Raw genomic sequence first — 15,076 nt, 5'->3', positions numbered from 1 at the left:
TTGTGAGTAGTATACACTGCACATAACAGGGAGACACACATCCCGCCAAGTCAGAAACCAACTGTGTGTCACGTAGCAAGCGTTTGTAGAATGTGGGACTTTTAAAAGTCCTGTCAGTCGATAAAGGGTTAAATCCTGACCTGAGCATGTGTGTTCTTTGTGAGTGTTCCTACAATTTCATCATATCATGAAATTAGCTAAAAGTGGCAGGAAGGTGACAATAAATAAAAATAGTTTTATAATTAGGATACATAGAATTGAATATTAAAGAATCATTCATTATTTTATTAACAAAAAGATGACAGAAAAAAACACACAGGGTAATTAGGGAAGGGGGGCAGTTGCCCCCCACTTTTCGCCACTATGCTAAACAGTATCTACAAAGGGAAATATACTGTCTTTGCCCCCCCCCCCCCCCCAGTTTTGGAACCCAATCGCCACCACTGCACAGGGCATAACATCCAAGATAGGAATCTCTACAGATATTAGCAAGCGTCACAGAAATAAAATGTCCTACTTTTGTACTTGAACCCAAAACTTCAAAAATAATATACACTAAAAACTAAACTAAACTAGTGTACCATTAGATTCTTCAGGGAGTTGATCGGTATCGGCCAAAATTTAATATTGGCCCATCTCTATTATTTGTCACTAAAGAGCTCAGATTTGTATCTAATTACATATTCTATTCCTTTCTAGATACGTACTTTGAACACATAACTATCAATGAATTATATAACTGACATTTTGCATAAGTCGTATGTTACATATTTGCCAGTATATTACATATGTTACATACTTTACAAAAAACAACATATTTTGGTATTTTTTTCCAATTTTGATCCTTTTTTCTATATTTTCGATCTCTGAAACATGAAGAAGAACATTTGTATCTCATGTGATGTCATATTTTCTAATCAATGAGGTGCATAGTGCTTAAGGTCACCTAAAATTGACTGCCAAGTCGAAATACGACAGGCTGAACCCCCCCCCCCCCTTTCAAAAAAATAGTGGAACTGTTATTTATTGAAAGATGCTAGTTTCTCCCCCCCTTTTTTCTGGTTACATATTTTAGTTTCACTTTTAGGTTTAGGCAAAGCACCTAGAAACTTGGCATCGGTGGACAAGAAAGCTACTTTCCTGTACGTAGCGAGTTACACAATATGTTCCCTTGTACAAAAAGTACAAAAGTACCTATGTATTTTAATTCGATTGTTCTTTCTGTAGATGCTTTTTTTTTACAATTTGTTTTGAAAGTTACATATTTACATATTCTACAATAATTTGCAATGTGAAAAGTAATTAATAGATGACAAAATTGGTTTCTTATATATGTACACGTTGCTGTTTTTTGAGTTTATAAATTTGATACAAATTTTAATTTGAACAGCATATGTCCTTAAAATTATGTTTAATATGTTCAAATAAAATAAATATCGAGCAGGATTCTTGAAATTGCTTGGATACTCGATTATTATTAATATTACATATCCTATGATACTACATATTTAGCTACATATCATTTTGATAATACATATTTAAGGTGAGGAGATAGATTTACGCACCATGTGTGCATTTATTTGAATATCGTCGGAATGGGCAATGCTACTAAGAAAAACGTGGGGGTACAAGAGAGTATGAATTTCTCCACGTTTGGCAGGTAGAAGCATTTTTCAAAGTTGATTATTAAGCTAGATACGACCTGTAAAAAATATGACTAATAAGAATTTTCAGAAACCCATGTATTCCTTATGGGGAATCAACTTCAACATCAAGTTACAGCTAATCAAATGGGAGTTTCGACTTTTCTGCTGGGCAATCACTTCTTCAAACAGCCCTCTTCCCGTTGATATCATTTACTATTCCATCGGAAGTTTGATATTCCCAAGATAACAAATGAAAAACTGCTCCCATATGCCCAATGCATTTCTCCTTGCCTCCTGGCAGTGTTGCCAAACCTGGTGTGCATAATAGAGCTAAATTTCCCCTTAAATGGAGTTAAAACTGACTTTCAAGGAGCTAGATTTACGAAGTGCTTCCTAGAGTAATGTTAGTTGTCAAAGGGGTGGGGCGCTGCTATTACCGTTAACTCTAAGTTGATTACAATTTATTCTTAGTTTTCACCATCTATATCCAGCGGCATCACCCATCTCGTGGTCGTGCAAAATCGAAAATAAAGGATTCCCTGGTAACAATATTATGCCAATTTCACGTCAACACTGCGCTATAAAAAAGTAGCTGGGGATATATGAGGGGATGGGGTGACGCAGCCCTAGCATCCTGCTTTTGGCATAATGGTCAAATCTAGTATAATCTGCAAATGCGAGTCCCTGGGAGAGGGAAATCGAATTGAAAGGAATAGGTTTTCAGGAAATTGAAATAAAATTGCGTTCAAATCTTATTTATACTTCACCAGCGGACTTGTTTCAAATAAAAGGGAGTATGCATACACAGAGACATGCTTTTTTTTTGCAACCATGCAACGATCCATCACCCTCTATCTTTTCTTTATCCTGTCGATTTTGTTCCTGAGGAGATTTTACGGCAGTAAATCTATAGATGGTTGGCAGTAAACAAACCATTTTCTCAAACTGTTTCTGCTCAACCCATCTCGTTTGTTGAGCCATTCCACACAATTTTGTGTAGTGAATAATATCACATCATATGCAAAATGTATAATCATGGCAAAATTTGGTCTACGTGGGCCGGAACCAGTGATGGTATGAGAGTGAGGCATGGGGGCGGGTGCACCAGTTCACAGGCAGTGCATGAAAGAGCCAGATCTGGCAACACTGACTCTGAGGGAAAAGCTGGGCAGAGACTGTCTCGCATGCCCTTAAGTACATATTTTATCAATTATTGTTACATATTTTGTACTTTGATATTACATAAAAATCCGGGGTCTAATCATTAATAATTAGCATGGAGCATAAGCTATGCTTAAATATTAGTATTAAATTGGAGGGACCTTTAAGTTAATACAGTAAAGAGTATCTTTTCTTTCTACAGAAGTCAAACACCAAAACTGAAGTGGCTCCAAATGCTAATAGATCTAGATCCACCAAGAAGACAAATGCTCAAGGAAAAGCAGCATCTCCTGAGGAGGAGGACGTAAGTACCTATAAATTACAAGCTACTGATGGGAAATCAGTTTGGTATGCATGTGGCATGTTCTTTTAGGTATCATATTTATGCGTGTGTAATGCGCATCCTGGTTTTGCTTGGGAAAAGCAGCAAACAATTACGTCTCATATGTAATGCGCAGTACAGTTCAGGTTCAAGAAATGGCTTTCTTAGTTGTAGGTCGCAAGGCTGTTGCTATGCCAATCAAGAATGAATGACATGAAACCTTTCAATGGGTCACCTGTTGCTATGTGGACCAAGAGGAGAATAAGTTACCAATCCACACCACCTTCCCCCTTTTTCCTCCACTGTGTTTAGCATCCCAAAACTTTCACATCCGTAACCACCTTGTTTATTCCGTAGAAGGAGAAAGCAAGCTCAAAATTTTATTATGGATTTGCAGCACTCGGGAAGTTATTTTCTATTATTTCTTGCCCGACAAATACCCCTGATACACATCCCGTGTGACAGGAGGTGCATGCTTGAATTCTGCGAGAATGGCGCAGCATCGCTTTTCTCGGTGTCGCAAAATGTTCCGTCACAAAGTGAAAAATCATGACAAAGGTCATTTCACTTTATAGTGTGTGTTTTATTATTATTATTACTAAAAAAATCCAACCTGGTAATTTGTATTTGCACCTGTTGATATGTACATGTTATTTGCAGTGTCATAGTGAAAAGATGCATGGTATTAATGTTGGCTCTCAGTACACAGCACATTTTTTGGGGGGAAAAGTGTGCATTATATATGAGTAAATACAGAAAGATGGGTTCTTTTATTCATTTATGGTCTACTACACAAGAGAAATTGTGTGTCTTCCCGTCCCAAAACACATTTCATTCACATGCATATTTATGTGGAGGTTGACCCAAAAAATGACTAGCTCTAACCCTGTCCTAAATGTTGTTGTGCAAGATTCCCAGTGACCCTCAAAACCACAAATGCATTTCTTGAGGTTGGGATGTGTCAGTGAGGACATGAGTGAAATTGCATCATGGTGGGTTCCCTATATTGTCACCATTGATTCAATCGCTGTTCTACCTTCACAAAGATGTTTTAGGGCAGTACACAAAACGATGTTCAATTCAACCTCGTGCATACACAACAGCATTCGCTGCACCGACCATTTTTGGTACTCCACACATCGGTATGGGTCCCAACTGACAATGCTCACCATCTCATAGCACATGCACAGTGTTATTACCTTTTCCTGACAGTGTTGCCACTTTTAAATTTTCAATCCATGTAGAATGAAGCAAGCAATTAATGTCCTGCTGTCACACCTGGCATGAATAAAGCAACACAGTAACTTTCCAAACCAAATCCCATCTCCATCCCGCTCACACATTTCAACAAACCTGATGAGAGAACCACTTTTCTTCGCCAATGTTATCTTTGCTCTAGACCTGGCAGCCTTTTGCATATCCAGCATTTACTTCCATTTTCACAATGTCTTAAATATTTAGCATCTAAAAATCCACTTCCTAGTGATTAAGCACCCCATAGAGAAGCTGATGTGGACTCAGCTTTGGTGTTGATGTGCATGTTATGTGTGACTACTAAGAGTGTCTTGAGTTTCCATTCATGTCAGTGGCATGCAGTTAGTTTGTGTCCTGTTTTGTTGCATACAAATAATAATCTAAACTGACACACTACGCTGCATGCTTCTTTCACTTTACTGCGAGTTGCTTTAATTTTGTGCACCAATGTATGTAATAGTAATAGTGTATAAGAAAGAAGAGGTCAGGTTTATATTTCTGATTTTTTTTTTTTTTGCTAAAGGCTGCAGCCAATTCGGAATTGGGGGTACGTTGCTTAAGGTCTGCACAGAGGAGCACTCAATCTAATGAAAATATGAAAACTCCAGATAACAAAAAAGTAAGTGGATAGTGGAGTAGAAGGTGTGTGTAAAAAGTATTCATGCACTTCAAATCTTCAGTTTAGAGTAGTTTCCTTTCTCACAATAATTTAAGCCACACACACACCACAATAAAGAAACAATATTTTACCCTAGTTTTGAGCATGCATGGCATGAAAACTGAGAAATGATCACAACACATTTTGTGCAAAGGAATTGAGAAATTTTAAGTAATGTAGATGGCTAAGGATGCAAGTGCAGGACTTTTGCTTCCTGGAATGCACCTACTTGCATAGGAGGATTCCACAGTAAACTGAGGTGATAAAGAATGGCAGAACTGGTGACTCAGGGTGTCGACCAGTCAAAAAAAAAGTAAGTACATCAAAAAGTAGGCCAAGAAGTCAATAAAAAGTCAAGAAATTATACTTGTCAAGAATTTTTGCTGTCAAAATGACCGATTGGTTGATTTAGTTTATTTTACTTCACTTTTCTACCCCTTTGACTAATCGCGAAGATGAGGATGAATGGTAGTAAGATAAGATGAATGAAGGGACAGTCACAAATATAGCTACACTAGCCCTACATAAGGTTATACTGGCTGTGAGTCCAGACACCTTGCTAGTCTGCCAAATGCAGTCCAGGATGCATTAATGGATAAAGCAAGTCTAAATTATCTTAAATACAGCTTCAATTTTTATTTTAACTGGCCTTTAGGTAGGGGGTTAAATTAAATAAATATTTATTTTAGGACTGAGACGATGCCGATGTATCTGTATCGGCCGATACCAGGGGTATCGGTATTGGAAAGTATCGGCTGGAATTTAGCTGCCGATACTTTCCGGCATTTTCAAGGACTCCATGAAGGACCAAAATGCCATGCGACACTTTCGCGGAGTGTAATTATCCTGGAAATTATGTAAAATTAGTTGTTTTTTTTTTCCTCACAAGTTTTGTGTCAAAAAAACTTAATTTTGGGATAACATAACATGTAATTTAATATTCTGATGTAATTCTAAAATATTTTTAAGCACAAATCTTGGAAGATGGATGTATATAATTATTATTAGAGTGGAATACTTAATCACTAACATTAAAATATATTTTGAGCAACTTTTAATTGTTACAGTTTTCAAGCATTGGTATCGGAATCTCTTCAAAGTGGTATCTGCTCAGCCCTAATTTATTTTCTTAATTTTCTTTACCTAAATAGGGGTCGTGTAAATAAAGATTAAGTAAAAGTCAAGAATTTTGCATTTGTAATTTTGGTAGACACCCAAGACTATAAGCTAAGGGTGGCCTGAGACAGGCCTCTCAGTCTTTTGAAGTGTGACAGCATAGTGTATCGGTGAATAGAGCAACCAGTGAGATTGCCAGGAAACGGAGGTAAGTGCTGGTGCATCCCTCAGCCATCTACTTTCCTTCTCCTCCTCTTGTGGTTTAATTTAGTAAGATTGCCTTAACATATTTCACCTTTTATTATTGCCTGTGGTTGGGTAGGTGATAATAGTGGTGAAGGCTCAACCAACCTTGAATGATTTTGCACCCTGAGGTAAGTTCTTGAAGCTATTTTTGAACGTCAAGGTCATATTCAAAACCAGCACAGAGTACAACATAAAAATGCAAATGATTTTTGGTAACCCAAATTTGCAGACCTGTGATTAACAAGAATGCTATCTTTTCCCGCGTCTCAACAGAATCCATACGTCAGACTTGAAATATGTAGAAACCTGGCAGAAATGGCAATGGCAACAGTAGATAACAATGTAAGTACTTAGCATAATAATCATATTCTTGTGTTCGTACACCAGAATAATGAAGGGGTTTGAACAAATTTTGAACTTGTGAAAATTAATCAACCTACAGGGTGATCAAAAAGAGATGCAATCGTATGGGGTACAATATTTACAATAAGTGCTGGAAGTGGTCACCATTGTAAGATTCACACAAGTGCACATGGTGATTCATGTTTTTAAAGACTTTTTTTTTTTTTCAAAGTTTGCAGTGAAATTTCATCAATACAGTTTTGAATATTTGCTTGCAATTCCGGAATAGTGTGGGGATGTGTTACATAGTCAGCATCCTTGAGGTAACTCCACAAGAAATAGTCTGGTGGTGATAAATCTGGAGACCAAGCTGTTCACAACTCCTGAAAGATGATTTGTCCATGAAAACAGTGTACCAAATATGCTATTTCGTTGTTGGCAGTATGGACTGTAGCACCATCCTGTTGAAACCACGTATCATGTAACCTGGCTGCCTGTATAGTGTCAAGATACTCTGGCACCATTTGTATGTATCGGTCAATGTTCACTGTGTCATAAAATAATGTTATGAAGATGCGACTGTGTGACACCAAGTGAATTTTTGATCACCCTGCAGTATTAATGTTAAGGATAATAGAATAAAATATTTTTCCTATTTCAAGGAATTGAAAATAGAGTAGTAATTAATATTCAGCAATGAAGCACTTACTTTATCCACAAAATTACAAGGCACGTCCAGAAAGTAGTACCCACTTAGTAATAAAAAAAACGAATGAACAAAAGAAGTTAGTTGAACAAAGCCTTGAGCTATTTTTGTACAAAGTCACACATGGCATTGAGGCACTTATTGTACCAGGAGACTTGAATTACCTGTATGATTCTGATTGGTACTCTATCGGTATCAGTCGATATGGGCATAATTGGTGTATCAGTTTATTAGTACAATTACCAATAATGTCAAATAAAAAGGGCCGATAGTTTTTTACTTGGGACTGGCAACACTGGCACGTGCACGGAAGCATGCTTTAGTATTCTCTGCCTGCAACAGAGGTATATTTCTCAGTGTGTAGGTGCGTTCGTGCAAGTAGCAGGAAGTTGAAATGGCTGCTGTAATAGAAATCCCACCAAATGCGAGGTGAGATCGGTGATTAGATTTCTCAACGCAAAAGGAATGATTGCAGCTGACATTCATCAGGAATTGTGTGCCATTTACGGACCTACAGTAATGAGTGAAGGAAAGGTAAGACAATGGTGCCGTGCTTTTCGGGAAGGACGTTCAAATGTTCATGATGACGAGCAGAGGGACAGGCCTAGTGTTCAGACGGACAACCTTGTGCAACGTGTTGATGAGAAAGTGCGATCCAATCGCGGTTTCATCATTACTGATCTAGGCAATTAGTTTCCGGAAGTGTCTGATAAAACATTGCACCGAATTGTAACGGACAATCTGGGTTATCGCAAACTGTGTGCGAGGTGGGTGCCAAAAATGTTGACAAACACAAGGATGAAAGAATGAAATCAGCACGTAGATTTTTTGGCCCACTGGGAGAAGGATGGGGATAACTTGTTTTCTTACATGGTAACTGGACACTAAACCTGAATATCGTACGTCACTGGTCGAAGCAGCAATCCATGCAATGGTGTCACTCCGGTTCACCGAAACCGAAGAAATTCAAGCAAACACCATCACATCGCAAAATCATGGCAACCGTGTTTTGGGACCAAACAGATGTAATCCTCGTGGAATTCCTGGAACCGGGACGAACCATCACAGCAGATGTGTATTGCCAAACACTGTCTAATCTGTGACGTTCCATCCAAAACCAGCGAAGAGGAATGTTACGGTCTGGAATTTTGCTTATTCATGACAACGCCTGCCCACACACAGCTGACCGTACTGTTGCGACAATTCAAAAATTCCGATGGGAACATGTATCACCCACCATACAGTTCCGATCTTGCCCCAAGTGATTACTTTCTGTTCCTTCACCTCAAAAAGTGGCTTACTTCCCAACATTTCGATGATAGTGAAGTTCTCAAGACATCAGTTCTCGACTGGCTGAGATCCCAAGGTGGCAGATTTCTACACAGAGGGTCTACGTAAACTTGTTCCATTGTACCAAAAATGCTTCGAGCATCATGGTGACTATGTAGAAAAATAGCCAGGGTATGTACTTGTATAGCATCAAAATAAAAATTTTCTCACTTGATTTTATTCTCTGTAATAACCAATCTGCTTTTTTTTTTTTACATACCCCTATAAATATATTATAATTTAAATGCACAGCCATGAAATTAGGTGGGTAGTTCACACTGTTGCCATGTTGGAGCACAACCTCATTTGTTCGTAGGTTTAAGAGAATGGAAGATCTTGTTGTAGAGTTGAAGATATGGGACTCCATTTCTGGGACCTCTAACAAACTTTCAATTCACACGATCACCACCTCTGTATCGAATGGGACTCGAAAGTACCCCAGAGGGAGGACTGTCTGATGCTCGAACTAGGCAACGCAGCCCGGTTGATGTTGCCACACAGTGCACGGGAACCAGCGACTTTTGTTCCGCTCTCGCTTTGCTTTTCCCATATATGGCACCAGCGCAATTCTGCCCAGCTGCCTATTTTTGTGGCCGTGCGTTTAGTGCAATATTCTGCCGTTATGTTACAATTTTTATGGATATATATGTATAATTTACATCTCTCAACTTCTTAAAGTAAATGTCTAAATGTGCATCTTCTATTGCATTGCAGTCTACTGGTTACATGCATTTAGTAACAAGGTCAATGAACCTTTAAGGTTTCAAGGACCATTTGGAATTTTAAATCTGATCAGTACCATATTGCTTATCGGTACTGGTAAATTTTAGGGATCGGCCGATACCGATAAAGTACCGATATAAAATATACCAATACCGATCCGATATAAAATTAGAAATGGTCCTTGAAGAACCTGAAAGGTTCATTGACGTCCTTACTATATGTGTTCTTCAAGGTGTCTGCAGTGCAAAAGGAGTTGCATATTTAGACATTTACTTTTTTAGAAAGTAGGGCACTGAGATTATCTATAAAAAATACAACAAAATGGCAGAATTTTGCACTAAATTATCATATATTTATCCATATATCGGATCGGTAAAATAATTTTACCGATAAACCGATATGCCTATATCGGCCGATACCGATAGAGTACCGATTAATCGATCCCATCCCTAGTAAATTTTGTATCAGTATTGGCCAAAAGTTCATATCTTGTCATGCCTATTTTACAGTATGATTCAACCCCTTCATAAATATGCATCTGTGAATGAATGAATGTTTATTTTGTGTTTAATTGGTTCATTATTTTTGTTATCTGGCCTCTCTGATGGTAAGGTAAAGGTAAAGTTCCCCATGCATATAGCACCATGCCATCAAGCCACATTTAGTGGATGTGGAGGTAGGGCACTGCACATTCTCGATCTCGCCCATTTTAAAGGTGATGTGATGTGATCAGAACCATGCTCTGGCCACCTTTACCCCCCATGGTTGCCCCTAGGTACCCATTGTTTTGAGGTTGGGTGGGTCCCAGAGTTGGGACAAGGCTGGAAAATTTCTAACCTTAAATCGCCCACCCCGGGAATTAAACCCCGGTCTCCTGCATGGCAGTCAGATATCCTACTGATTAGGCCACTACAGCTATTGCCTCCCTGGTGGCTTTGTATTAACCTTGTCACCTTGTAATGAAGGGGTCCTGGGTTTGATTCCTGGTGGAGGCACATGCAGGGTTACTTCGTGTCTGGAAAACAGGGAATTTTGCAGATCGACTGGAATTTACATGCATTTTGGAGTCTGCAAGAGAAAAAGTTGCAAAATGAACAAGCCATTCACTTCCACTTCTGGATTCGGTTCTTGTGATTTCACTCCCAAAAAAGATTAAGTTTAGAAACTTGTTTCTTTCGTTCTTATGATTCTCAGTCTTGTGCAAAATTATGGTTCCTTCAAATTTCTGTAATAAATTTTGACTTTTATAATACTAGATAGTAGAAAGAATATCAAAGTAAAACTTGCAGTCCAGATATCTGATTGATAACTAAAGTACATTGAAAATATGATCATAACTATCGGAAATGTTGATGAAGATGAGGTTATCGTCTATTATTTTATAGATCTTAGTCTTGTTGGCATTTCCTATAGAATTCCTATATGCAACAAAAATTTCTCCAGATGCTGTGTACTTATAAATGTAAGCAAAATGCAGCATTTTCTACGACACTATAAATCTGCCAGAAAATGAAAAATTGTGTATGGGTTATGAATGTTTTCTGTTGTTTTTTGTATTGTGGAGATCTGTTACGATGAAGTAATGTACCTCTGTTACCTTAGCTTGAAGGCTAGATGCATGTGATTGTAGCACCCAATACATTTGATGCCGATTGTAATTTTACATTACATGTTTTTTGTGCCTGTAGAATGAAATTTGCTAAAAAAAAGTTGTGAAAGTGAATATTCATAATAATTAACAGATTATATATTAAATTGAAAAAGACAAGGTTCCAAAGCAAAAATCATGTCTGGAAAAGATGCATTTTTGGACTGGAAAACCTGGAAATGTCAGGGAATTTCATAATCAAAAGATCTTAGCTACCCTGACATTCAGATCTCACTTTAAACAGGTAGGTCCAGTCCTAATTAGGCTATATGTGGGCTTAAGTATACATCTTGGGTGCCTCTTCCTAGACAGGAGAGCTCTTTAGTCATTGAATTATTATAGTAGGAAGATAATGTTTTTGAAAATGAAAGGCCAATAATTTTTGAATGAACAAAAAATCACAAGTGTACTTTTCTCTTTTATACACAATTTTCCTGTGTAATAAAATAACGAAATCTGTAAATAATGATAATTTGATCTTTTTGCAAAAATTGCATATATGATTGTTCATATCTGTATGATTTGGCATAGTTTTGAGTTTGGTAAATATTTACAGAACCCAGATACAAACTCTAAATCAAACGATGTACCGGAACCAGCAGTTGTCCCTAGAACTAGAAGGGGAAGGAAACCAGTAGTGAATAATGTGAGTGTTTGTAATGTAATAGGATTATTTAGTGGTTTAAGGAACTAATGTTCAATTATAGTATATGTATTGGTTAATATTTGGGGTTAGTAGTCCCACCTTTCATGTGATTGCTCATGGGTTTGATCCTCTGTGGGAGCTCTGAAATTTTGCTGTTGGCGTGCCATTGTGAGGACAATTGGGGATCTACTTGAATGGAAGTATACTCTCTGGAGCAAGGCTGTGCATATCGGCAGAGAAGGTGGGGAAATTGGTTGGCAGAGCGAAGCAGTACATGCTGCTGCGAAGGCTGTTAACTGCAGTAGCTTCCCCACCCCTCCATGCAATTCCATTCCTTCTTGTGTGTTTGTTGGTGGAGCTGTCTCGCGTCACTACTTACGCAGAGGCTGGTTTTCGTTTTCTTGCTCCAGAGATAACCAAGACAGTGAATAGTAGTCTTTGATCTCAAAAGCCAGATAATAGTGTAAATAGGACTTCATGCACTAACCACACACATCACACAATGGAAAGTCACTTGCCCCTCAAAGAGCCATTGTGCCCTGTAGTTTTCAAGTTTTATGACACAAAAGTTAATATGAGAAAAAGTTTCGTATAATTTGTAATGTGCAGCATTACAAGAGAGAACTCGTCAAAAGCATACATCAATTAAGGATGTGAATAAATGAAATGTCTTCATAATGTTTATTTTGCCAACCCCTGTGGTAGAGTGGTTAGCACATTGCGGTACGATGCCAAAGGTCCCAGGTTCAAATCCCGGCCTGGGCATGGATGTTTGTGAGTGTCCATTCATCAATTTCATCCCCATATTCGAAAATTAGCCAAAAGCGGCACAAAAAGCGAAGTAAAATAAAGCAACTCGAGCAATCAATAATGTTTATTATTAAATTGGTACATTATTATTGTTGTGTGGCCTTTCTGATGGTGTACTAATAATTATGACCAATCAGCATTCAGCTATTTTCCCAGAGACTTATACCCCCCATTAGTATCATGGGTAATGTTTACCAACCATTTGTTACACTCATGGGAGGGGTAGAAATGCCTGTTATTATACGGAACACCACACGTGGAATAGGGTCTGCGTGTGGCCACGTAAAGCGTAGCTCTCTCTTTCTTTTGATATATTTTATATTATATTCAAAGTCAAAAAACAACATCCCTTACAGGGGTGTAAGGGTGCTCCTTCCATGTAGTGCACCCAATAGTCAACCTCACTTCCACGTAGTACACCCTGGACTGCTGACTAACGAGGCTCTGGCGACCGACCCCATGGCCAGTATCATTTTGTTTTGTGTTGTCCTGTGTTTTGTCCTTCTTTGTGCTGAGTGCTCCTTTACAGCCTTAGCTTTTAACGAAAGTCAGAAGATTTTAATATTTTATGATTTTAGTTCTGCAACGTTAGAGTTGTTGTGTGTAACGATAAGGGGCTGAACCCCGTATAATGTGACGGGTGCAAAATAGCCTTAGTGCTGACGCACCCAAACATTTTAAATTCAGATCAAATCAAAACATCCCTTACATAATGTTATTTACACATAAGCATATGCAAATTAAATTTTATTTAGGTTCTTTGGATTACATGCCCAGTGTATTTATTATATAGAAATTTCAGCAAAAAAGTGCAGGTTCGATGAGGATTCAAACCAAGGTCACTGGCATACTGTGCTGTTGCTCTACCAACTGGGCTACCGAGCCAGCCCTCCCTCGTTTTGTCTGATTTTTCACTGCTGCTGTGTTAGAGACAAATCCATGCATCTTAAGACGAAGTAAGTGGAAGAATTAATTGACTAGTGTTAAACAACATCATTAAAAATGCCATAATGCAATCGTAACTTTGTGAACTTTTTCACAGATATCATCCACAAATCCTCCAGTAACTGGCAATTTGAATTCTTCTTCAAATGTAAAAAAAAGAGGGAGACCAAGGAAGACACCAGTGGCCCAAAATGTAAGTAATGCTAACAGTTATAAATGTTAAGTGTGTGTGTGTGTGTGTCCCTCTCTCCCTCTCTCTCTCTCCCTCTCTCCCTCTCTCTCTCTCCCTCCCCCTCCCTCCCTCCTCTCTCTCTCTCTCTCTTTCTTTTCTTTTTTTGTCTGTAGCCTATCATATATCATCAACCTCTTCACAACTTTTAAGAAGATTCTAAAGTCCTCCAGGGATTAAAGGATAAAATACATATTCTAAAGGCCTGACAGGGTTCATGAGACAAGGATTTTTGTAAGGGGAATTAAACTAGAGGGAGGATATATCTCTTATAGTGCTTATGTTTCTCCATCTTTTCCTACATTTAGTCTCTCATGCAGGGTGCAGCAAAATCTATTTTTGCCCCGGCTGCTGAAATCTAGGCTCTGATTCAGACTGAAGTTATTTCATCTTAAAATAAATTGTAAATGCCATTTTTAAATGTATTCCTTATGTTAAACTTAGTTTCACATTATTTTGTGACAAAAAATGATAGGAAATGTACCTGACACCTTTTAAAAACTCCAACAATAAGAATTGCATTGTGCATTCTCTCATTTTGTGTTCTGTCAAGAACTAAATATGGATGTTCCTAGTGAATAATCAGTCCCATTCCTGATTTTTATAAATATTTTCACAGATATCATCTGTCGAGCTGGCAGTAAACAGGAGTGATTGTACAAATGTACGAAGTAGTGCTAGGCCGAAGAAAACGGCGGAGAAGAATGTAAGTACGTTACATTATATTTTCTGCTAAAACCCCATGGTACGTTGACCTTTTGATATGTCTCAAGACCTGCCAATCTGTTTTTTCATTTAACAATTCATTGTCAGTTCATAGAGTTTTTCTTGTATGTACGCATTGCTTGCATTGTAGAATTATTTTCCTGTAGTTTACGGTTATTACAAGCATAAGAAAAACAGTTTTTCTTTGTGACGTTTCAGGAGAACACACGCTCCTTTCATCAGACATTTATTTTCATTTTGACTAAAGATACAGTTATAACAATGGTTAGTAAGTCAAGAGACTTTGTGAAAACAATGATGAATTTGAATTACCTGATGATTTTGGGATTCATAATTTAAATATATATATATATATATATATCTGAAATAAAAATAAAACAGACTGCTTCTTTTCACAGTTAAGTTGCTATATTACAGCAATGTAACATTGACAACATCCATTATATAACGGATTCTTTTTGTTTAAAAAATTGCTAACCATTGTTATAACTGTATCTTTAGTCAAAATGAAAATAAATGTCTGATGAAAGGAGCGTGTGTTCTCCTGAAATGTCACAAAGAAAAATTGT

At 37.8% G+C, this 15,076-nt stretch overlaps 1 protein-coding gene across 1 annotated transcript in view; it reads left to right on the top strand.

Annotated features, from left to right (window-relative positions):
• LOC146003500 (uncharacterized) overlaps window positions 1-15,076 on the top strand; it is a 133,891-nt gene that overhangs the window by 113,333 nt on the left and 5,482 nt on the right. The window contains exons 16-21 of the mRNA XM_083141789.1: window positions 3,010-3,111; window positions 4,907-5,002; window positions 6,677-6,745; window positions 11,708-11,797; window positions 13,650-13,745; window positions 14,401-14,487. Of these exons, the coding sequence (XP_082997915.1) occupies window positions 3,010-3,111; window positions 4,907-5,002; window positions 6,677-6,745; window positions 11,708-11,797; window positions 13,650-13,745; window positions 14,401-14,487 (540 nt within the window). The remainder of the gene's footprint in view (window positions 1-3,009; window positions 3,112-4,906; window positions 5,003-6,676; window positions 6,746-11,707; window positions 11,798-13,649; window positions 13,746-14,400; window positions 14,488-15,076) is intronic.

Source organism: Lepisma saccharinum, chromosome 20 (genome assembly GCF_977018435.1).
Source record: "Lepisma saccharinum chromosome 20, izLepSacc3.1, whole genome shotgun sequence".
Lineage (NCBI taxonomy): Eukaryota > Metazoa > Arthropoda > Insecta > Zygentoma > Lepismatidae > Lepisma > Lepisma saccharinum.
Note: the sequence above shows the minus strand (reverse complement) of the source record. Positions and strands in the feature narration are given on the sequence as shown.